General features: G+C 38.0%; 2 protein-coding genes and 1 non-coding gene across 4 annotated transcripts in view; 2 read left to right on the top strand and 1 right to left on the bottom strand.

Moving 5' to 3' along the window:
• ACSL5 (acyl-CoA synthetase long chain family member 5) overlaps window positions 1-3,830 on the bottom strand; it is a 52,685-nt gene extending 48,855 nt beyond the window's left edge. For both annotated transcript variants that reach the window (XM_069098960.1, XM_069098961.1), the window contains exon 1: window positions 3,541-3,830. The gene's annotated coding sequence lies outside the window, so the exon portion shown is untranslated. The remainder of the gene's footprint in view (window positions 1-3,540) is intronic.
• Window positions 431-25,472, top strand: part of LOC138168355 (guanylate cyclase 2G-like) — a 95,408-nt gene continuing 70,366 nt past the window's right edge. Inside the window, exon 1 of the mRNA XM_069097397.1 lies at window positions 431-591. Within this exon, the coding sequence (XP_068953498.1) occupies window positions 431-591 (161 nt within the window). The remainder of the gene's footprint in view (window positions 592-25,472) is intronic.
• Window positions 9,413-9,517, top strand: LOC138169680 (U6 spliceosomal RNA). Its single transcript, XR_011170431.1, has one exon. It is a non-coding gene; the product is annotated as a U6 spliceosomal RNA (small nuclear RNA).

Below are 25,472 nucleotides of genomic sequence, written 5' to 3'. Positions count from 1 at the left end.
GCTGGCACTAGGCATAGGACCTGGTGCCATTTGGTTACTCTACTACTAACCATACACAGTTTGTACCACAGTTCCAGGGAAGAAAGGAGCACTTGTGGTTGGTCACAAGGGATGAGGGGACCAGGACACAGTTCCAGGGTGGAGAGGAATGCTTGTGGCTACAGGGGACTGGGGGTTCTGGCCAGAGTCAGGGCTAAGAGGAGTGCTAGCGCTTGTGGTTTCAGGAGAGCGGGGACACTTCCTGTATAAAAACCAGAGGAAAGATGTATTATAAAACAGTGACCACACCTTTCTCCAGATCACACCACCTTGCAAGCACCAAAAACCTGAAGATTCGCAGAACTAGCTCTGAAGAGAACAGCGGGGGGGAAAAGTCTGAAGCTTGGGATAATACATCCCTAAACCCAGGAGAACAGAACCCAACTTAAACATGAAATTCAAAGTCAAGAAATACGTTGAAAAAAAGTCCAAAGACACAAACTTGGAAGTTGATGACAACATGAAAACTATAAACAAAACCTCAAAGGAAAGATGCAAATTGGAAACAAGCCCAACAAGAATTCCTGCAAGAGTTAAAGAAAGAAATGAGTGGTAGAGGGAAAACTGGGGAAAGAAATGATATTGGTGAAAGAAAATTGTGAAAAGAGAATTAAGAATCCAACCATTTACTTTTAACACTGACCTCAAAACCAGAAGTTACCAGGAAAACTTAAGAAGCAGGGTCAGCTCCATACAGAGACTTAGCTAAGAAACGCTATATTGCCCAATGCATCAAATCCTAACTACAAGGTTCCATTCCATGCAACTTAGGGCATAATTAGTGGAAATTTACTGGTAGGCCATAGCACACTTCTGAGAACCATAATTCTAAAGTCTGGAGTAGTTATAAAATGCAGTGGTGGGAGGAATAACTACAGTGAACAATTCACAGCTCTTTTGCAATGAAGATTTATAGTATTCTTAGCAAATCAAGGAAAACCAGTGCTCTGTACTGCCACAGTAGCCACTGCCCTTAGTAATCTTATAATCTAGTTATGGAAATAAGGTTAATATGCATGGAAGAATTTTTTAAATTAACATTAGTATACTAGTTATGAATTGAATAAAGGCTGGAACTACTAAAGAATCTTCAATCTCTCCCTATCTACTGGGTACTTCCAAGATGCCTGCAAACATGCCCCTGTCCCCCCCAACCTTAAAACCAAACCAAACCTCATTTGGCACTTACCCTCACCTAAAGTTATTAACTTATCTTCCTCCTCCCTTTTGCAAACAAACTACTAGAAAAAGCTATTTACATTTGTTGCCTCTATTCCCTCTGTTCCATCACTTCAGGCCCTTGCAGCCTGAGGTTCTTCCTCACTTAACGAAAACCATTCTCTCCCAGATTGACAAGGATCTTTTAATTGCCAAATTTAAAGGACTTTTCTCAATCTTCATCTTTCTTGATCTCTTCCTAGAGTTTGACACTACTGACTACCTTCTCCTATTAGATACTCTCTCCACTACTCCCTGAATTCTTAATATACTTTCACTTGTCAGTCAGTCACCATTCCGGTCATCTTGCTACTTAAATATACTCTTTGCTTTTTTTTTTTTGGAGGGGCAGTTGGGGTTAAGTGACTTGCCCAAGGTCACATGGCTGGTTTGTGTGTGTTAAGTGTCTGAGGCCGCATTTGAATTCAGGTCCTCCTGACTCCAGGGATGGTGCTCTATTCACTGCACCACCTAGCTGCCCCCCTAACCCCTTATACTCTTGAAACTCATACAGCCATTGTTTCTGGAAAGAATGAGTCAATTGAGGATCTCCTGTCTCTTTTCACTACGTCTGTCACTTCCCAGACTGCAAGACATGTCTCATCTCTGTTCTCTTCCCCTATTAGAATGAAAGCTCCATGGGGGCAGGGACTTGAAGGTGTCCCCAGAACGTGGCATAAGTGCCTCGCACATAGAAAGTACTTGTTAAATGCTTTTTCTCTTGTTCCTTCATTCTATCACCCTGAATATTCTGTTGCCAAAACATTTTGAATGTATCGTTTCTCTATGCTCAGATTCCCAAGATGACCACCAACCCTAGTTCAGGCCTTTGTCACCTGACCTGCTATAAATCACCTCCTAATTGGTCTCCTTACTTCAGGTTTCTCCTTTGTCTAATCTTTCCTTTACACAGCTGCCAAAATATTAGTCCTAGAGCACAAGTCTGATAGTGTCACTTTCTTGTTTAATAATAAGTTCCTGTATTGCCCTATTTCCTCTAAGACTAAATGCAATCTCCTGTTAGGTATTTAAAACCCTTTACAATCTTACCCCAAGCTACCCTCCAGGCTTATCATACATATTTCCCTTCTTTTATTCTAGAGTCCAGGCAAACCCTCAGAATTGCCTGCATCTCACATGACATTCTATCTCCCATCTCCATATCTGTCCTTCATGCCTAGAATGCACTCACTCACCTTTATCCCTGACTCTCCAACTTCCTTAAAAGTCCAATTAAAATGTTACTTGCTACATTAAGTCATTCCTGATTTCTACTCCCCAAACTGCCTCTTCTACTGCCCCACTCACTACCTTGAAAATAACTATTGTATGCATGCATAGGGAGATATTGTCTTCCCTGATAGAGAATAAGCTTTTCAAGGGCAGGGATTGTTTCATTTTTGTCTTTTATATCCCCCCTCCCCTCCCCCCCCAGATTCTTAATACTAGCACATAGTAGGTGCTTAATACTTTGTGATTTATTGGAAAGTTTTATCCAAGTGGCTGAACTTAAATTAGCCTTTCAAGAATTGTGAACTTTAAATGCTTAGAATTTTTAATCAAATAAGATTCTTGAAATCTAGTTTAATTTTCCCAGAGTAAAAGTATATCATGCTTCATATTCCCCCCTCCCCTTCGAATATATCCAATCTTTTAATTTACTTGGTTCCTCCCCCACCATGTGAGGTAAGAGAGTAGAAGGGAGAAAAGAAAGGGGGGAAGGCAGAAATCAAACCACCTCACCATTCCTACCTATCAACTTCAATTCATTGTTAAGACATAAAGATGATCTGAGGCTTCTTCCATCTCTAGATCCTATGGACAGCACAACAGACTACTCCAAGATCAGTAATACTACTTCTTGAACCCCAAAGATGCTAAAGCCCAGTCCTGCATTTTGATCCTGCATTTCCAGAAATCATTTAGGCACGAGGGAAGATAGATCGAGGCCTCACTGTTCTTTCTTGCTGCTCCCTGATATAGAAGGCACCTTTCAAAACTGGTTATACAAAGAGCTCTCTCTGCCTTGGTCCCCAGAAAATAGCATCATCTTACTGCTTGGATTCTGGGCATCCTTCCCCTACTCTCCATATCCTTATTTTAGGCAACCCAAGTTCTATGTGGTATAATTCTTAATTAACCAAGACTCCTCTGACTAGCCAGGAATTGGCTAGGGAGGAAGAGAGAGACAGAGAAAAAAAACTGGGGCTGCCCTACAGACGTTTCCTATACTTTCACAACATCTCTTGTGCAATTATAGACCCCGTGGGGTGTTGCCCTTACCTTGTGTGGAAGCAGCATCCGTCAAGCTGCCTGGGTTTGGGAATTCTTTCTTGACACTCCTGTCTGTCCCCAAGTCTGCCTCCCACTGTCCTGGGTTCCAGTCACGCCTGGCCAATTTCAGGATATCTCTTCCATGGGATCAGACAGACGGCTCTCAGACTCAGAGCTGGTGTGGTCACTCTCCATTTATCCCCAGATTGTGTGTACACAGATCAGGCATGAGCAAGCTCTCCCTTACATACCCCGGGCTCTCCACTTCCTGGTTGTCCTCTTGTAACTGAAAGTGGAAGTGTTCTGACAGGAAAGAAGTCGTCCCCAGCTAAGCCTTTAACTACTGCCTAAGAGATTTCCAACTGATATCTGTTTCAGTGTTATAAATCCAAGCAAGCCTGCCTGTGTTTTACCACCTTAAAAAAAAACCCTGCCACCATCCCTCACCCCTCCAAGTTGAACACACCTAAGGTTTTCCAGTCAGAGTCACCTAGCATGACTAATGTTTGAACCGAGGAGAATGAACCTAGGAAAAGTTGACCTTTGACCATACTGCTAGGAACCAAGGGACAAAAGGTGGTGTGCAACTACCTGGACCACACCTGCCTTCAGAGTCAGAGCTTCTCCACTTCTGACAGCTGTCTGTATAGAGACAGCTTAAAGATGAACTTTTTTAGTTTTAGAACTTAATGGGTAAAAACCCACCTAGAAGCTAGTTTCTAAATGGCCTTGCCTTATCTCCATCCTACCCCTCACTCAACCCATTATAATTAGCCTATCTTATTATGATCTCATTTGCTTTCTTCTAATTGGATTTACTTGGGAATGGGAAAGCTTGGGGAAGAATAAGAAGTATTGATGAAGAATGGAAAAATGGAAATTGCTTGGAGAAAAAGTGTTAACTTACTCCTTAATTTAATTTAGCTCCTCGTTAGCCCTACACCTACCTCAGAAGTATTCAAGAATGTAAAACCATTTTTTTCCCACAAATCTTGTTTTTTCAAAAACAAGTAAAGTTTATTATGGGATATTTTGCCTTTTCCTTTTTTTTTTACCCAAATGTTCAGTCAGCTAGGGTTAACTCTTCAGACCAAGGTTCTTAACATATCTCTAAGTGGTCTATGGATAGATTTAAGGAGTGGAGGTTGTAAACTTGAATGGGGGAAAAAATGTCTTTATTTTTACTCATCTTTAACTGAAATTTATAATTTTCTTAAATTTTAATTTTAAAAACTCCCATGATTCAGGGTAGCTAGGTGGCGAAGTGAATAGAGTTCTGGCCCTGAAGTCAGGAGGACCTGAGTTCAAATGTGGCCTTAGACACTTAACACTTACTAGTCATGTTACCTTGGGCAAGTCACTTAACCCCAATTGCCCTCTGAAAAACAAACAAAAAAACACCAAACAAAAAAAACCTCCCAGGATTCTAAGAAGGGATCCATAGTCTTCACCAGACTCCCCAAGGGATCCATGACACAAAAAAGATTAAAGACCTATGCTTTAGACAGTGCCATATGACCTTAAAATCAGATCTAACCAAGAAGGCTTTTGCTAAGTCCTTTGCATGATAGAGATTATCTAAACCAGTCTTTTCCTCTCAGAAATAACAGATTGGAAAAAAAATGAGGAAGCTCAAGCCAAGGAGTAATTTAATCTAACCTAGCCATCATCCTGACCTTTTGGCATCTATCTACATAATCCCAAAAAGCTCTTGTGGAAGTCAAGAGAGTGGACAATGTGTTAATCAGAACTGACATACCAATTATTTGGTGGTGTATTTTCTTGGCAGTTGTTAAAATTTCCTGTGGGATGATAGAAAAAAACACTAAACTGGGACTTGAGAGTCCCAAGTGTTCCCACCTCTGATCCTTTTAAGCTATGTGACCCTAACCAAATATCTTCCTTCTCTTTGCCTCCATTTACTCATCTCTAAAAATAAGGTTGGATCAAATCTTTAAAGGTTCCTTTCAGTTCTGAGATTTTGGGATGCAAGGATCCTAGTGCTGGAATATCCTGCAATTTCATACATTTGGTTCCTACTCAAGGATTAAGTGTTCTAATTTACAGGTCTATGCCTTCTTAATAAAATTTTTAAAAAGATATTTTAGAAGCACAATATTGTTTTCTCTACTTTTAGTATTGATCAAATTTAGAAGAGAACCATGTCAGAGGAAATTTCCCACAATGTAGGACTCCTTTATAGAGGCTTTCATTTTCTCCAGCCATTCTCTCAATCAAGACTTGAGTTGAACGGTACCTCTGAAGTCACTGAGTTCACATTCCTTTTACAGAAGGAAAACTAAGGCTTTCCAGAGTTTTGTTTAAGTGACTTGCCCAAGGTCACAAAGGTAGTAAGTGGCAGCGACAAGATTCAAATCCAGGTTTGCTGACCATAAATCCAGAAATCTTTCAGTGAATGACAAAGGTGTAGGCATTGGATATAGGGATTTCAGAATGGACAGGTGGAAAATTCTAACACTTCTGAGAATTATCCCCATCCTATGTCTTTCCTTCCTCCTATAACTATCTATCCTTACCCCCATCCCAAAAGCTAATTCTTAGACTCGTATAAATGTCAGCACACCTTAGAATATTAGAATTAGAAAGCATTTTAGAGGCAGCATGGTGTAGTAAATAGGGTGATAGACCAACTCTAGATACCAACTTGTTAGCTATGTGACTATAAAACAGTCACTTAACCTCACAACCCCTCAGTTCCCTCATCTGAAAATTAAGCTAATACCTCCTGTGTGGTGAAGAACACAGTTCATAAATCTCAGAGTGCTATAAAAATGGGATTCAGTAGAAATACAGCCTAACTGCTCATTTTACAGAGCACCCCTCCCCAGGGGGAAAGTAACTTGTTCTCCCTCCTCAAAAAAAAAATCCAAAATACTCCCCAATTAGTTAGTGTAGTTAGGACTCAGTCTTGGCAAACACTAACCCTGAGACTTTATAGCTCCGAGAAAAGAAAATAGAGAAGATATAGACACACATACACATCCATCAGAGCAGGAAGGAGAGTTTATTGCAACTTACCTTGAAGGAATACTTCTTTCCTGAGTTCAGGAAATATGCCCCCAGAAAGCTTGCTGTACAGTTCTAAATAAAACATTCAAGACTAGCTGTCTTTGACACAACTGTACCTGGAGCCCACTCACATTCCTCTGAGTGGCCAACAAGGCACCTCAGTAATCTTTGTACCTGATTGCAACAGGTTCAAAGGTAGAAATTACCTGTTCAAATAGCAATGGTACACTTCAGAGAGGGAGAAGTGCAAAATATGGCAAAAGGATAAAAAGGGAGATGGTTATGCAATTACTTTCCAAATTTTTTTTTAAAAAGAGTTACTGCTCTGAAAGCCAACATCCAACAGAAGAAAGCTTTTCTAAAGTCGAGTTCTGCCTTAGAACATATTTTTTATTTCTTTTAGTGGAATCCTTAAGGTTTGACAAGCATAAATGCACTGAGGGGAACAGGAAACATCCTTTTTAAATTTGGAAAAAAACAACAGAATGCAAGAGTCTATAAGGTACCAAACAAAAATGAAAAAATGAGAGCCTTAAGAGTTGAATTTGAATTCTGACTCTTTCCTTAACAGCAGGCCCTCAGGCAAGTCAGTCATTCTATCTCTGGGACTCTAGCTTCCTTTCTCTTCCTTTTAATGTCTTAGCCAGTGGTTAGGGGAAAAAATGTTTTGGGAACTGTAGAGTGCTAAATAAATGCAAGCTGATTGAATTATCTTGACAGAGTTAAATCACAGATTACAAGCTGGAAGGGACTTTAGAAAGCATCTAGTTGGATCCTCTCTCTTTTTTTTTTTTTTTTTTGCTAACAGATGAGGAATAGACCCAGAGGGGTTAAATAACTTGCCCTGGGTTAGGCAGCTAGTAATTTCAGAAGCAGGATCTGAATCCACATCTTCTTGACTGTCAAGCATTGTATCCACTGCTGCTGCAATTAATCTGATCATACATAAAATAAAAATAGAAGATATATTTTTCATTCTTGTTAAACCTTTGGGACAATTGTAATATCCTTTCACCCTCTTGTACCTTGTAACAAAGCATAATTAAAACTAACCAACCTGTGCCAGACTGTTCCTCTAAGATACAAAATAAAGATAAGCATATGACTTAGATATTAGTGTCACCCTTCTAAAATGAAGCCATGACCCTCTTGGAACTAGGTCAATGACTATCAGCGTGAGAATGTGACTTAGTTGCTGAATCCTAATTCCCCTTCGCCACCACCATCATTTTATAGATGTGGAAAGTGAAGCCCCAAAGAAGGAATGTAATTTTCCCAACTCTCATTTCCATGATTCTGTACAGCTTATCCCCCACCCACAGGCTTGTAACTGACATCTTCACTTCTACTTTTTAGAATCCCTTTTGTTGTTGTCATTTCTGTCATGTCTGACTTTCTGTGACCTTATTTAGGGTTTTCTTGGCAAAGATCCTAGAAAGGTTTGCCATTTCCTTCTCCAGCTCATTTTACAGATGAGGAAACTGAGATGGAGTCAGGAGGGGGTACAAAGAAAGGCAAAAGACAGTCCCTGTTCTCAAGGAGCTTATAGTCTAACTGGGAAGACAACATGAAAACAACTGAGTACAAACAAGCTATAGACAGGATAAAATGGAGATAATCAGTGGAGGGAAGGCATTAGAATCAATGGGGATGACCCCAAAATGGTTAAGAATCCCTGGTATAGAAGAAGTGCTAAACTTGTGATCAATGAAATCTGGGTTCAAATTCTGGATAATTAATTCCTTAATCTTTCTGAATCCCATTTTTCTTTGTTCAATGAGGAAAATACTTACATTGCTCCCTTTGTCCTAAATTTTGAAGAAATAGTCACTTTCTGGTAGGTGTCAAGTAAGTATTTATTGGGCAATTTGTACATTTGCCATATATTTCTGTTGAAATTCCTAGAAAGAAGCTCTTGTTTCTTCCTTTTCAATCTAAACACTTAGATTACATTACTCAGTGTTAGGAACATTCATGCCACCTCCTGACATATCCTGGTTGGAGATAATGATGTCTTTTTTTTTTTTGAAGGGCAATTGGGGCTAAGTGACTTGCCCAAGGTCACACAGCTATTTTTGTGTGTGTGTGTTAAGTGTCTGAGGCTGGATCCGAACCCAGGTCCTCCTGACTCGAGGGCCAGTGTTCTATTCACTGCGCCACCTAGCCGCCCCAATAATGATGTCTTATTGGTTCAGAATCTAGGGTTGATACCTAGAGTCATACTAACTTTTAAAAGTTCTTCAATATAGTCCTAGTTTATGAAAGAAAAAAAATTTCTAGGAAAAACTTCTAGGCCATGGAGCAGGGAATGCCCAGTTGGATTTTAGTAAATGCCAGATTTAGCAAAAAAAAAAAAAAATTCCTACAAGTCACAGAGTAGAATTCTATATGAATCAGCTCCATGTGACTGCGGTAGAAGGGGTACAGAGTTCTGTTATAAATTGTTCTCACTTAGAAAGGTACATTTCCAGTGTGGGACTCAGGGAGTGTCACAGGGTCTTCAGGGAAACTGAAAGGGAAAGATTGAAGGCAGTAGTCTGTATATAATACAATATATGTACCTATGCACTGCTTCCTTACTCCATCTCTGCCTCATAACAACTATAGGAGATCTTCCCCATGCAATTATTTTACAGATATTATAACTGCAAATTGTAAGATGCTATACAGATGTAAGCAGCTAAATACTTCTCATATCAACATACTGCAGGAAGCATAAGCATTATCCCACTTTTGTTCTTGTCTACATATTTTTAAAAAATGCTTCAATGACTCTGTTGTCAGTGCCCTTGTACTTTCCAATTCTGCCCCCACTGAGGGAAAAAGCCCCTTGTAACAAAAATACATAGTAGTGTTCACTTCAGCAGCATATAAACTAAAATTGGAAATCTAGAGAAGACTAGCATAGCCTCTACACAAAGACAACTTACAAATGCATGAAGTCTTCAACATTTTCAGACATATAGATAATAGATTATATAGATTTTATTATATATGATATATATTACTTTTGTATCATATATAGGTGTATCTACCTCTATCTCTATTTACATCTCTATCTATATATCTGTATTTTTTCTCAATCAACAATTATTTATTAAGCAATTACATTCTAGGCCAGGAGTTTTTGAAGTTTTTGCGTCATGGACAAATTTTTTTTTTTAAAGCAATAGGGGTTAAGTAACTTGCTCAAGGTTACACGGCCAGTTATTTCTGGGTTGGTGCTAAGTGTCTGAGCCCGGGATTCGATCTCCAGGTCATCCTGACACTGGAGCTGGTGCTCTTACTCACTGTACTACCTGGCCACCCCTGAGCTTAATCTTAAAGGATGAGGATTTCTAAAGGAAGGAAAGGAAGGAAAGAATACATTCCAGGCAAGGGGGACACAGAGACATCACAAAGAGGACTATGTATGAAGTACAGCAAACATGAAGGGGAATAAAGTGTAATGAGGTTGGAAAGGTATGTTGGGACCAGGTTGTGAATGATTTTCAATTACCAACAGAAAAGAGTTTATATTCAAGCCTAAAGGCAACCTGGAGACTGGAGTTTATTGAGCAGAGTAACACTGTCAGTAACTTGGATAGCTATATGGAAGATGCATGTAGCCTTGTGATAGAAGGCTCCCCCAGTACAAAAATATATCCTCCCCTCATCGGAGATTTACTTGGAATAATAGGGAAGAGGAAAAGCAGGAGGTAGGTAGTAAAGACAAAGGAAGAAAATTTCAGTTTCATAATTCTGATTTGGTTCTTGCTAGCAACAAATGTATCACTGAAAATCCTTTCCAGATTAGGAAAGCCTATTAGGAAAACCTTAGTAGGATGGGCTCTTATGATCCATTCAGTTCTGCCACCCACTCCCTCACCTCTGCAGGAGACCGTAAATACAGAAGAGTGACAAGTCAGCTGGTCAACCCTCATGGGAGGATCATATGCCTGCCTCCTTTTAAAATTTTTATTATTTTTATCTTTGGATTCCCCTTGGTACTCTCTTAAACCTATTCACCAGAATACCAGGGCTTCCTGTATAAGATATATATTTAAATAAACATTTACAATTAATATACTAAAGAAACTTGTGGGTCAACCTCAGTTACCATTGGCATGAAGTTTCTATGGAACCTTAATGTTGCTATGTCATCTGAAGCAGAAAAATAGTGCTCAAAGTCTGTATTTTTAAAAGGTCCACAAGATGATGTGTTGCAAGGAGGAATATAGGGCCAAAAAAAAAAAAAGTACAAACAATGACTGAAAAGGAACCAGACTTTGGTTGCCTCCCGCTGCTATTAGGTAACAAAATACACTGATTAACACACTGATAAATCTATTTTCAGGGAATGTACTCGAAAGGAGAGAGACGTGTTTTCTCCTTTCTTCATTAGGACAGAATTGGAGCATTCTTTCATTCAATCATCCTTTCTTTATCAAGAAATGCAAACCAAAGCCATATGAAGTTTCAACTCATGTTCAGCAAATTGGCAAAGGTGACAAAAAATAGGAATAGTCAGTATTGAAGAGGTGTACATTGTTGGTGAAGCTGTGTGAGTCACTATAATTGTTCTGGAAAGCAATCTGGAATTATACAACTAAAGTGGCTAAAATGTCCATATCCCAGACTTTCCATCAGTAGGCCCAAAAGTGCTGCTTTTTTTTCTTAATAATATTTTATTTTTTCCAATTACATGTAAAGATATTTTTCAATATTCACTTTTATAAGATATTGAGTTGAAAATTTTTTTTCTCCCTCCATCCCCTCTCCCCTCCCTAAGACAGCAAGCAATCTGAAATGGGCTAAACATGTACAATCATATTAAATATATTTCGACAGTAGTCATGTTGTGAATGAAGAATCAAAATAAAAGGGGAAAACCATAAGAAAGAAAAAAAAAGAGAATAGTATGTTTCATTCTGCATTCAGATTCCGTAGTTCTTTCTCTGGATGTTAGATAGCATATTCCACCTTGAGTCCCCAAACGTGCTTCTTAATACATGACACTAGCTCCTTTTCTTTGTGCCTTTGCATAGGCTGTCTACCATGTCTGGATGCATTTCTGGTTCTCAGAATTCTAATTCTTAGTTTCAGTCAAAGCTCACCTCATGTACTATCTTCTACATGAAGCCTTTCCTGCTACCTGTAACCATGATAGTGCTTCTCCCTAAAGTTACTATATTTCCATGCCTACTAACTTGAAGACAAGGAAAGGAAGTTTTTATTTTTGTATCTCTAGTGTCTTGTACACAATAGGTACTTAATAAATGTTTGTTGCTTGATTTTCGTCTTTTTCCTGTATATATTAGAATGGTAAGAATCTTTTAAGGGACCAGTAGAGATTCTCATATTTTTGTTTTCATTGACCTTATTTCCAAGAGAGATCAAAGGCAAACTTTCCCTTCTAATCTAATCTATACTCTGAAGAAGGTACACAACCCATTCTATATGCCCAAATGTGAAATTACCCAGGTTTCTGAACATTTCAATACTGAAGTGCTCAGCTAGCACCAGCATTTAGGGATGGGAGAGAAGCACACTGAAGAAAATTAGAAATAGAATCAAGAAAAACCATGATACTGGGGGGTCAATATCGATTTTCAAGAGTAGTTATACTCAATATCATATGCAAGCATCAAGCCAAGTCTTAAGTTGTCAGCCAATGGGAACATCTAGAAAAGACATGAAATGCAGATTTCCATCACTTTATTTCTGACTGCTTATATCTATGCAATAATGCTACATAAGAAAGCACAAGAAGGGTCTAATGACTTTAAAAGTGTTCTGTTGGGGTGGCTAGGTAGCACAGTGAGTAGAGAGCATCAATTCTGGAGTCAGGATGACCTGAGTTCAAATCTTGCCTCAGACACTTAACAGTTACTAGCCATGTGACCTTGGGCAAGTCACTTAACCCCAATTGTAGTGCCCTTCAAAAAGCAAAAAAAAAGTGTTCTGTTGAGTCTTCTACATACTTGCCAAAAACTAGAATGCTTCAGGTTCTTGTATAATTCTGAGCAGAGGCATTCTTGAGCTTTAAAGCATTGAACAAATTAGAAAATACAACACAATACTGAGGTGGAAGAAGTTTGTATTTGTGTTTTTTGATAAAAATTTTAAAACAAAGGGGATGAGAGGGGGATGATGGAAGGGAGGGCAGGCTGTGGGGGAGGGAAGTTGGAAGCACCCACTTTTGAAAAGGGCCAGGATCAAAGTAGAGAATAGAATAAATGGGAGGTGGGATAGGAGGGAGGGAAATATAGTCAGTCTTTTACAATAGATTCACTATGGAAATGTTTTGCATAGCTACACTTGTACAACCTATATTGAATTGCTTATCTTCCCAGTAAGGATTGGTGACAAGGGAAGAAGTGGATGAATCTGGAATTCAAAGTTTTAAAATCAAATGTTTAAAATATATATATATATATATATATTTAATGTTAATGGAAAAAAAATTTTAAAACAAAAAAGTTTGTGGGGAGGGTAAGGAAGAGGAGGGATTAAAAGTTATTATATTCATCCTTAGTGATTTTCATAATTGGGTTGATATCCAAGCTAAGTGGAATTAGTGGCCACAAATTATGTCTGCATTGACCTTTCATCTCTGCCATGTGGAAAGTACTGCTGAAGTTTAGCCCTTCACCTATGCACAAAAGAAATGCAATAAGGTTCCACGCGTCCTCTCGTACTGGGCTGGAATTGGAATTAGTCCCCACCTTTCCTCTATTAATGCAGCTGATAAAAGGCCAGTGTTAGATTTCACTAGGTTAATGAAGCTCCAGATGAACTTAGAAGGGTCAAAGTTCCAATGTCATCATATTTGAAGATCTAGAGGTTAGTGTTCTCCCAGGAAATATGAAGCCAATATGAAAGATTGCAAACGAAGCTGAGATAGCTACTTAAGCTGCCCTTCTCCTTCCTTAGGAAAGGGAAGGGGAAGGGAATAAACATTTACATAGTACCTACTGTATACCACGCATTTTGCTAAGTGCTTTTTACAAAATATTGTCTTGCTTGATCCTCACAATAACCTTTCAAGGTGTATGCTATTACTATCACCATTTTTCCAGGGGAGGAAACTCAGACAAACAGAAGTTAAGTGACTTGTCCAGGTTTCTACAGTTAATAAGTGACTGAGGCTGGATTTGAACTCAAATCTTTTTTTTTTTTTTTGCTTTTTCAAGGGGGGAAGGCAGGGCAATTGAGGTTAAATGACTTGCCCAAGGTAACATGGCTAGTATGTGTGTCAAGTGTCTGAGGTCAAATTTAAACTCGGGTCCTCCTGACTCCAGGGCCTGTGCTCTATTCACTGAGCCACCTAGCTGCCTCAAACTCAAATCTTCCTGACTCCAAGATCAGTGTTCTATCTATCCACTGTGCCACCAGCTGGAAACCTCACATCTGTTAAGACAGCCTTCTTCTTCTGCGACCACTTCATTTAACAGAAAGAGGCGGAGACTCGTAGCAAGTTCCTGTTGTGGAACAAAGCTCTGTAGATGTGCCTTATCGGTTGTCCATCTGGTCTGGGATAGGCTAACTATACTTGGACTATGACACACATCCTTTTCAAAGATTCTGTGTTCCCCTTGCTCATGGAGGGAGTAGGTTTGCCTGTAATTTGGTACAGCTAGATATAAGGATTCGTTTCCTTAGCACAAAGCCAAAGCTACACCTCTCTGACTGTGACTGCTCCTTATGAGTCCCTTTGCAGCTGGACTCTGACATGACTACCTCACTGACCACTTAACTGGCCATAATCCAACTTTGTTTTATGCAGGAAGGAAGCCTTGCCCAAGCACAACCAAGTGTTTTGACAAGAACTATCGGTTGCACAGATTGCAAATAAAGCACAGCGAGCTTCGTTTTCTGGGGCCTTTGAAAACTTGCTCCTTTATCAGCAGGTGGCTCCAAAGAGCACTTTGTGGAATGTTAGGTGGAAGGGTTAAAGGTTATTGGGAATATTTGAAAATTTTAACCTCTTTGGAGCTGCCTACAACCATGAATAGTCCTATAATAAATGCCATGGTAACCACATGAAGTTTGAGGGTGCATGACAAGGTTAAATGTTGCTTTAAAGAGATGGGCAAATGTGAGAGAGAACTCAGTGAGAAAGTACCTTTAGAAGTGCTTTTCCTCCAATGTGCATAATTTCTAGTAAAAATCCACTGGAGACTCACTAAACTGCAATCATTCAGGTGCACTTTGAGACCATGCAATTTTCCCACCTGTGATAATGAAGGCAGAAATATGTTCCTGCAGGTTGAGACAACATTCACATGGGGAGAACATAGTGATCTTTGTGTAAAAAAAGGAGTTTTTGCTTTCTGACTGTAAATGTGTCTTTGTCCATGGAGGCCTCTGCTTTTAATGGATAAAGCCACTTGATGGTGCATGTCCAAAAACCAGTCACCTTCTTTAACAGTCAAGCTTCCAGAAAGCAATGTTAGAAGCATAACATTAATTTCAAATTCAAGTGCCCTTCCTGCTCACCAAGAACCTTTGCTAAGTTGAAATACTTGTGTACCTTTTCTATTTTGATAGTGTTTAGGATTTACAAATTTTGTATCTATTTTATTGTTTTATCTTTAACTCTGAGCAGGTGGCATAAAAATTAACACTCCTGTTCTTCAGATGAGGAGATTGAGGTTCAGAGAGCTAAAGTGGAGTCCTGTGTGGGCTATCATATTGGGTAAAGTGAGAGCAGGTGTGATAGAGTCAAATCAACTGTAGATTTGAAGTGAGAAAATTGGGTTTTAAATCCCAGCTTGTTTCTTACTATCTGTTAACATCTCTTGCAAGCCCTTTCCCTTCTCTGTGGACTTAACCTTCCTCATTTGATGACCCAGATGACCTCTAAGGTGCCTTTGGACTCTCAAATCTTCTTATCAGCCTAGGATTAAATCTATTCCCTTTGCTTTCATTTAAGGGAAAAAACATGAGTGTTTCAGATCTCTTCAGCAAAAGAAGTCAAGAGGAAGGGCATTCTCTTTCATACTAAGGATGGTCTCCAGGAGAAGGAAGTTCTAGGCCAGGGGTGGAGAACCTGAAGTCTTGAGGCCATATGCGACTTTCTAGATCCTTGAGTGTGGCCTTCTGATTGAGTACAAGTTTTACAGAACAAATCCTTTTATTACAGAGATTTGTTCTGTGAAGTTTGCATTCAGTCAAAGGGTCGCCCCTAAGGATGTGCCCCTAAGGGGCACATGTGGCCTCAAGACCCTAGGTTCCCCACCTCTGTTCTAGGCAATCCTAATTGACGCCATGATTCCCCTTACTGAACTCAGGCTAAGAGGATGACAAGGCATTCCCCCCTTAAAAGCTAGCATTGCTTCCTAAAGGCCCATGGAGTGAGACATACATGAATTGAGAAGAGTGGTGGGGAAGGTAGCTTAGGAGACTGTTAACCTTAAACACCTGGTTATTAAATTCCTGTGAGATATATCCTCTAGGATCTTTTGCTTTGGAGTTTACTGGAATTTAAAACAGAAAAGAAAACAAACAAGAAAACATTTGTGATTGGAAAAGTGTCTAAGTCAGACTTCTTGCATTTAATCCAGGCAGACTAAAAAACCATAGAAGTAAGAGAAAAAGGAACCAACTCTGGTGTCAGAGGACCTGGGTTCAGAGTCTACTTCCATCTAGGTAGAAGTGTTTAAGAGGAAATTGGTCAAAAAGGACTGGAACTCGGGATAGACTGGGTGTCTTCTGCAGAGATAATTGAATAGATAGGAGCTGATGAGATCGCTGAGTATAAGGAAAAGAAGTCCCAGGACAATGTCTTCAGAGGGACACTAGATGTTAGGGGCATCACACACTGAGAGTGATCCAAGAGTCTGAGGAGTTACCAGGTAGACAGGAGGAGAACCAAAACACAAGGAGAGAGCATACCTAGGAGAATAAGGTGGTCATCGTTAAATGCTCCATTTCTTACGTGTCCTTTTAAAATGCCTTCTGGTTATCAAATGAATGACCCAAACAACCGTATTGGTCTGGGCTTTGACTAAGCTACCCAGTTTTCTGTATGGTATTATAACCTACATACTTGGCCTCAACCTGCATTTTTGGTCTCATCATACATTACTCCCCTTTCTTGTACTTTATGGTCCAGGCAACACGCTCTTCCTGCTGTTCTTTACATACACCATTCTGTCTCCTGTCTCCTTGCCTTTGTACGGGCTATCCTACATAACTGAAATATATTCCTTCCCCACTTCACAGAATTTGAGAGGCCTAAGGGACCACAGTGGCCATCTACCTCAACCTATACAGAAAAGAATCCCCACCATAAGACACCTAACAAGTGGTCATCCAGGCTCTGCTGGATGACCTTCAGTTAGGGGGAATCCACCACCTCTTGACATAGCCCATTCCACTTGTGAATAATTCTAATTACTAAGACTTTTTGTCTTGACGTCAAGACTAAATTTGCCTCTTGACCACCTTCATCCATTGTTCCTGGTTCTACCTCCTATAACACAGAGTCTAATTTTTCTTATACATGACAGGTTTAAAATTTGTGACCACAGGTATCATATTTCCTCAGATCTACATCAACTCATTTTTCCAGGCTAAAGATGCTCAATTCTATTAACTAATCCTCATATTTTCAAATTTTGAAACCCCTGGATTCCTTCAAGACTTAATTCAAGCACTGCTTTCTACATGATGCCTTTCTTTAGTGTAGCACCCCCAAAAGTTTTTTTATTTTGTATCTATTCTGTATATATTTATAAATATGTTGTTTTCCTTTCATAGAATATGAGATCCCTAAGAGCAAGGACCAGTGAATTCATCTTTGTATCCTGAATGCCAAGCACACAGTTTTGCTTAATATTCTTTTTTTTTGGAGGGGGGAAGGTAGGGCAATTGGGGTTGACTTGCCCAAGGTCACACAGCTAGCTTTTGGGTTAATTTTCTGAGGTCGCATTTGAACTCAGGTCCTCCTGACTCCAGAGCCAATGCTCTATTCGCTGTGCCACCTAGTTGCCCCTTTACTTAATATTTCTCCACCCCACCCTTGGCTTCTTCAAATATGTGAACTTTTGAACAAGATTTTCCTGAGTTGAAAGTCACCCAAACTTTCTAGTGACTAAAGAACATTAAATATATTATAGCTATGACTTTACATATATATATGTGTATTCATACATATACATACCATACAATTTCCTCTAATGCCTCCTTGTGGTATGAAGGTCTTAAAAAGCTGAAAAAGTTTTAAGTATGGGTTGAGATTAGCCTGTGTATTTATTGTCTGAGGGGCAGTCTAGGCCAGCCCCAGCAGGGGACTGATTATTTCATCTTCTGTCCCCACTGACCAGCATAATTCATGAAAGGTGTAATAAATGTGGGAGGAGCACCCAGAATGATAAAGTCAGATCTTTTGAAGTTCTAAGTACTATATAGACACATACATACACATGCCTTTTACCCTTTGTACATTCCTATAAAGACATTTTACTACAAGCTTCTGATAAGACAGATGTCTTTTTACTCCCCTGGATCAGAGAAGTTAAGAATGTAAGATAGGACTGGTGAGTCATCTAATGACTTTAAAATCCATATTTTTATAAGTCAGCAACATATATCTTCAGAGACCCTATACTTAAAGTTAATATTGCTTACCTATCAACCTGCCTACCAGCGCAAAGTGTTAGGTTCTGATCCTATAACAGATTTTACAAAGAATTTTTTATACTGCTCCCCTCCCCCTGCATACCAAGAAGATAACTGGGGTAATAATAATAATAATAATAATAAGCTAACAGATAGCACTTTACATAAATTCTCATTGGATCTTATTATTACAACATTCTTGTGAGAAAAGTACTATTATTACCTCTGTTTTATATATGAGGAAACTGAGGCCAAGAGATTATGTAATTTTCTCAATATTACACAGCTAAGACAAATCCTGTCTAAGGCAGGATTCTGCTTTTGGTCTCCTTGACACCAAGTACAGTCCTCTATCCACTAAACCACTAATTGCACATATATTTTTAGCTAACTGAAAACATTGGATCCTGAAATTTGAGGTTGCTAGCAGCTAGTGGCCCTTGGGAAATTTGAAATAATGAATGTTACCATTAGTGATTATAAATTCAGACATGATTTGATCAGAATTGTCCTAAAATTAAATCATAATGTGATCTCACTCACAGTGAGATATAGTCTATTAGGATAATTGTGGTAAATCAGAATTTAATACAAAACACACTTGCTTTTTGGCATTAAGATAATATGACGAGGGGGTGGCTAGGTGGCACAGTGAGTAGAGTGCTGGCCCTGGAGTCAGGAGTTTGGATCCATCCTCAGACACTTAACATACACACACACACACACACACACACACACACACACACACACACACACACCTAATCGTGTGACCTTGGGTAAGTTACTTAAGCCCAATTGCACTCCAAAAAGCAAAAAAAAAAAAAAGATGATATGATGATATCAGGAAAACTTGAGTTCAAATTAAGTTACTTCACCTCTGTTTACCATAGTTTATTAATTTGTAAAGGGGATAAAAATAACATTCATCTCCCAGGGTTGTTTCAAAGATCAAACAACATAATAATTATAAAGTGCTTAGTACCTGGCACACAGTAAGCATTATATACATGTTAGTAAATGTGAGTACTCTATACTGGTAATCAGTATAGAGTGCCAAAAGTGATAAAAATGAATGATTCTCTCTGTAAGAAAATTTGGAAAAACATTCAACTAATTGATGTCATCTGACTGGTAATCAGTTTTGTTTCATATTTTAAATACATGATATTGTATATGTTAATGTGTTCCCAAATTTTTTTAATAGTATGAAATTTGGGAAACCATTATATCAAAACTGCTGTCAGAAAAGTAGCTTCTCTTTTAATCTAGATGCTATTATATTATGAATTGAGCTGTTAAAAGAATGCAGTCAAAATGTTTGAAAACTGCTAATTATTTAATAGGGCATATTTTCTTCTAAAAAGGATGAATAATTATTTGGCAATCACTTATGAAAATTATGAAATTGTATCTGTTAAAATAGTATGTATTAAATTTACATCTTTGAGTCAATTTAGTCCCAATAGACTTTAGATTTAAAGATTTTAATTTTGCCTTGGGGGTCAATAGGTTATATAAATTGGAGGCTAACAGTGGCCAGAATTTTTCTGGAGTCTTGAATCAGCTATCATGTATTCACTGTATGTATGAAACTCCAGAATATTAATTCTTAATTAATAAAGGGTAAATAAAATGTACTTATGTGTGTTCATTGTTAACTATTATTAAAGCATGAGAAAAATAATAGTAACCTAGCCCTTAGCTGTAATTGTGAAATTTTGCTATTTGAGTTAAAATCTCTTGGGACTGTAATTTAACATTGTTTTCAGTCTTGCTTTCAGATATGATTGTCTGAATTGTCATGAAATCGATAGTCTACCATTCAAAGGGAATTCCATGTGTTGCCCAAAAGGAGTGTGGTCCAAGAACTGCTACAGGTGTTGTCTGTCCCTTGGAAAAATTGAGGGGAATGACCTTGCATGGGCAAAGATAAGATCCTTTTGACTCAGTTTCTCATTGTGCTATTTCCTTTCCGATCAGGAAATTTTCTCACCTGGTTAATTCTGGGCCAGAGTATGATACCCTGCAAATAATGTAAAACTTTGCTGCATGATTGAAGATTAACTATGACTTTTTCTTGGAATCAAATAGAGCTAAAGGAATTTCCCCCATTATGGTTTATGTCAGATCAGCTTATGCACTTGAAGGGACAATCTGATATTGTAATAACCATATCTCTCTTTTGTCCTTCCATAGCAAGCTTCAATAAACAAGGCAGGTAAACAATACACATTTTTGTCATTACAATACTAAATCTATTAATAGATTAATACTAAAACATTTGAGTTACTATAATGGTACTCAAGTATGAAAGGTTTTAGTATTTTTAATCTGTATTTGTGGTCAACTCTTATCCTATGTAACTAATCAAATGGCATTCTCTTGCTTTTTCTCTTGCATTCATTTGCCATCCTCTTACTAATAGTTATGTATTCATATATAAGATTAGGTCCTTAACATATCGCTTTCTTTCAAGATGATATGAGAATTTTATACACATACATAATGCACACAAACATGTATGTATGCATATATATGTTTGCATGTACACACATGTCCTAAAATGGGAAGATAAGACAGAGATGTAAAAGTTTTTTAAAAATTTAATGCAATAGTAATCTTTGATAAAGCAACAAGATTAGACTGTTAGCAATCTACAAACTAAGATATGTATATGGCTGGCTTCTACATTTTAATGGAATATGTAGGGCTGTGTTTAATGGAATATGTAGGGCTGGAATTTATTTTAGTAATAAGTTCTTAACATTTGGTTAAGGTTTTTATGTATAAAATGATATTCATAATTGTAAATAATTTTAAATTATGTCCCTTTTACTATTTTGAAGTTCCTGTCTGATAATATTAAGAGACAGAAGGGTTCATTTTATAAGTCAGGGCTTCATGGATTTTTAAAGATTCTTCTTTTAGCCTCTTGATGGTATTGTACATATCAGGCATAGTAGGGTTTGAGTAAACATAGAAAGAGCAAGCAGTCTTTGAAGTATCAGGTGAACTATGGGTTCCTAATTAGTTGTTCTTTATATAGCTCTATTGTTGATAGGCTTAGATCTGTAAAATTTAAGTAAGTTTTCACCATATGAACTAGTGACTGGAAAAGCAATTTTAGAAGGTTGTACTAAATTATATTGAGTCTTGTGACTGGCAGATGCTAACAGAATTACCTAGCTATCTCTGCAAGTGACTTAGAACAAGAGAAGTAGATCTAGTAGGAGAAGTTCCCTTCAGAACTGCCCTGAGAACAGGCCCACTCTAGAATGTTCAAGAGAAGATGTTTCCAGGGACTAGACTACTACATGGGACACCTGGAACTCAAGATGAAATGTGCTGATTAAACGAACATTGAGAGTAGGATAACAGATTACGAGGAGTCTTGATATTATTTAATATTGATGATCCTTATTGTATTCTTCTGAATTTTGTTTCACGACATTTATTTTTACTGAGTTTTCTCAGTGACCTTGATGATATATGTAAATCCTCCCTTCTAGTTTATAGCCACTGGCATGTGCAGTAGAGATTAGAATGGTGTTCAGTTATTTCAGTAATGTTTGACACTTTATTTGGGATTTTCTTGGTAAAGATACTGTAGTGGTTTGCTATTTCCTTCTCCAGCTCATTTATAGGTAAGGTAACTGAGGCAAACAGGGTTAAGGGACTTGTGCAAGGTCACATAGTTAGTAAGTATCTGAGGTCACTTTTGAACTCAGAAAGATGTATCTTTCTGACTCTAGACCTAGCACCTAGCTGCCCAATAATAACAAGTGTTAGCTATTAATAATATACAAGGAAAATAAGTAAACTGCCCATATCCTTTGACCCAGTGATCAGCTTATACCCCAAAATACACTAGGGACAGGTTCAATATATATTAAAATATCCCAAGAAGCATTTTTTTAAGCAGAAATGAGGTAGAAATAAGGTGAGTAACTATCAATTAGGGAATGACTTTAAAAAACTGCCTATCTTGTCTGATAGAGTTCTTGAATCAGATGGTTTTATTTGTTTTCTTAGCTAAAAGGAAGGGTGGGGTTATAGTAAATATGAATATAATGAAATAGTATTATGCAATTTAAGAAAACAATGACTATGGGGAATTTAGGAAAATATGGGAAGGTTTATATGAACTGATGAGGAACAAGGACAACAGAAGCAAGATGACATACACAGCGGCTACATAATTACAGATGAAAAGAAGCACATTTAACTTTGAGCTACTGATAGACCAGTGAATGTATTAGAGAACTGAAAATGGATTTTACTGCTCCATCATGGCAGAGAGGCTTAGGGATTCTACTAGCAAGGGATACTGCCTATCTGGTCTGATACAGTTCCTGAATCAGATGGTTTTGTTTAATTGTTTCTCTTGGCTAAAAGGAAGGGTGGGGTTATAACAAATGTGATATAAAAACAAAAGGGATCCCACAAATATGAAATCACCATACTACTAGTTCTGAAGTGGGAGGAGGAAGGAGGAGAAAATAAAGATCAAGAGATAGATGGTTATGAGAAAGCCAGGAAATGATTCCATTACATAGGTCAATCGGTCATTAAGGACATCAGTCTCAGAGATTGTTTTTCACAGGAAATAGAGTTGAAAATCCTAAGAACAAAGCATAAAACATTAGTAGATCTCAAAATTATCCACCTATGCTGGACATGAGGTAGCCCAGCTAGCTGTTAACACTGAACATGCAATAAAGCACTATTGTTACAAAACTCCCTTTGAGGAAAGGTCAAACAATGCAGCACTGGCCAGTTACAGCCTCAGAGTCAAGATTTCCTAGAACAGGTCAGTGAAGGGGAGCTCACAGGAGAACGTACAATCCCCTCTTTCACAGCCACCGCCCACATTAAGCCACCTAACTGGATTTTCTCCTCAGACCTTTTCAGATATGTCTTAAGAGTCTCCTTCTCTAAGCCCAGAACAAACTCCTGACTGCATTAAAGGGGGTGTTAATGATTAAGGCTCTTGAAGGAAAGGAATTCTTCTTAGGTGGCTACTTCCCTGACTTTCCCTGAGGGTCAGGGAACTGCTCAAAGGGTTGAGATATATGGGTCCTAGAATTCTGCAGAAAATAATTAGAGCCTCAAATGACTCAGAAAACAAAGTAGTTAGTAACGTGAGGGCACAAGACACAACTGCAATGGTTTCTCAGCCTAGGTAATTGGAACTGTGAGGATGTCCTCAAGCTCTTTATTCCAGTTCTCCAAATCTGAGGCTCCAATTACTCGCTTGTGCTGATTTTCAAACACTAAGTGTATACTATCAAGATGGGGAAATCCTCCAGATCAGTGGGAATTTACTTGCTCCAGTCCATACCTTTAGGGACAGAGCTGGAACTAGGATTGATTCTTCCCAATTTCCAGTCCCCAATCTTTTGCTGCAAGATTATTTTAGGGAAAGTTTCAATAATGAAATAGTTCTATTAATTAACAAGAGTTAATTAAACGTTCACCTAGATAACATTATACACAGTAACAGTATTACAGTATTTACTGTCACTAATTTAGCCATCCTCAGTAACACAATAATCCAAGACACTTTCCAAGCACTCATAATGAAAAATGCAAAAGAACTGATGGAGTCTCAATGTAGATCGAAGCATACTATTTTTCACTTTTTGGAGCATTTTTCCCCCTTTGGGTCTGTGTTTTCTTTCACAACACGAATAATATGGTAATGTTTTGCATGATTGAATGTGTATAACCTATATCAAATTGCTTACTGTCTCAAGGAGGTGGAGGTGACAGAGAAAGGGAGAAAATTTGAAACTCAAAATTTAAAATAAAAAAATGTTAAAAATTGTCTTTGCATATAATTGGGGAAAAGTAAAATATTATTTAAAAAAAGTTCTCTGGTAATAATTACTGAATGTGTGTATTCATTCATTCTACAAGTATTTATTATGTGTTAGGAAATGGGGCTATAGAGATAAAACCAAAACTTTCCTTTCCCTCAAGGAGCTTACCGTTGGGGGAAACAACCTGCGTGAATATAAATAAATGCAAAATACAATCAGTCCTCAACATTTGAGCATTTAACTTTAAGGATTTCACATTCCTGAAATTTTTATTAGCAACCTCATAATTTTTTTTTTGTCTTTTTGGAGGGTGTAAGGCAGGGCAATTGGGGTTAAGTGACTTGCCCAAGGTCACACAGCTAGTAAGTGTTAAGTGTCTGAGGCCAGATTTGAACTCAGGTCCTCCAGACTCCAGGGCCTGTGCTCTATTCACTGCACCACCTAGCTGCCCCTAACATCATAATCTTCATTTTCATGTTGTCAGCCATGCACGTTAGCGGTCATTTGCAGTAAACTTTTTTTTTTTTAAATGAGAGGCTTGAGCGGCCTAAGTTTGTGGAATATCCTACTAGGTTCCTCACTGGTCTTATTCATCCTCCTGTTGTAAAGACCTCACCATGCATTTGTTTCATATTTTCATTGTTTGCCTTAAAAACTCAAATTTTGTGTTGCAGTTATGTCCCTAAAGCATAGTACAAGTCCTTTGGGCTCTAAGTCCAAGGGGGCAAAGTCGGTGATTCAGCTTAGTGAGAAAATAAAGGCATTAGATTAATTTCCTGCTAGAATGTCTCTATTCAACTAAGAGTTTGGTGTTAACAAATACACTATTTGTTATATTCACAAAAAGCAGGAAAGTATTTATGACATTTTAGGTTGTATGTGTTATGAAAAGTGAATATTATGTGAAATATTTTTTTAAAAATTGAGATAACACAAAAGGTCACAGAATTCTAGGGAATTACTAGTGAGAAGAAATGTTTTGCATGTATTTTGTGTGCTACATTTTATGGTTATTTCATAGTTACTGTGTTAGGAAAAGTACATAATGTTTTGTTATAAAGAACTGTATGAAGAAAGGTATATTTTCAGCAATCTCTAGTGAAAGATTACAGTTTTTGGTGGTTGCAGAAACCTAACCCCTATTTCCCATATCTTCAATGTATCGACATTTGCATTTTTTACTTTGTTGTCATTTTCTAGGTATGTTACCCTGTGAAAATTGAGGATTGATTCTTTATGCAAACTTAATAACAAAGCCTTATTTATGAACTCTGTAAATGAAAATCATTAGTAAAATTTTCTCTTTGAGAAATAGCAATATCATCATCACCATCAATGGCATAAAAAGGATGACATAGTAATAACTTTCCACAGAACTCCCTCTGGTTTTGTTTGCAATGTACATATTGAAATCAGCAAACTATTTGCCTGGATTATGTTTTTAAAGAAGGAGACATGTGGATGTTTCATATTTTGCTGTTG

The sequence above is a fragment of the Petaurus breviceps genome, unplaced genomic scaffold (assembly GCF_028583685.1).
Source record: "Petaurus breviceps papuanus isolate PSGF00001 unplaced genomic scaffold, PetGlider_PUasm1.0 37, whole genome shotgun sequence".
Taxonomy (NCBI): Eukaryota; Metazoa; Chordata; class Mammalia; order Diprotodontia; family Petauridae; genus Petaurus; species Petaurus breviceps.
Note: the sequence above shows the minus strand (reverse complement) of the source record. Positions and strands in the feature narration are given on the sequence as shown.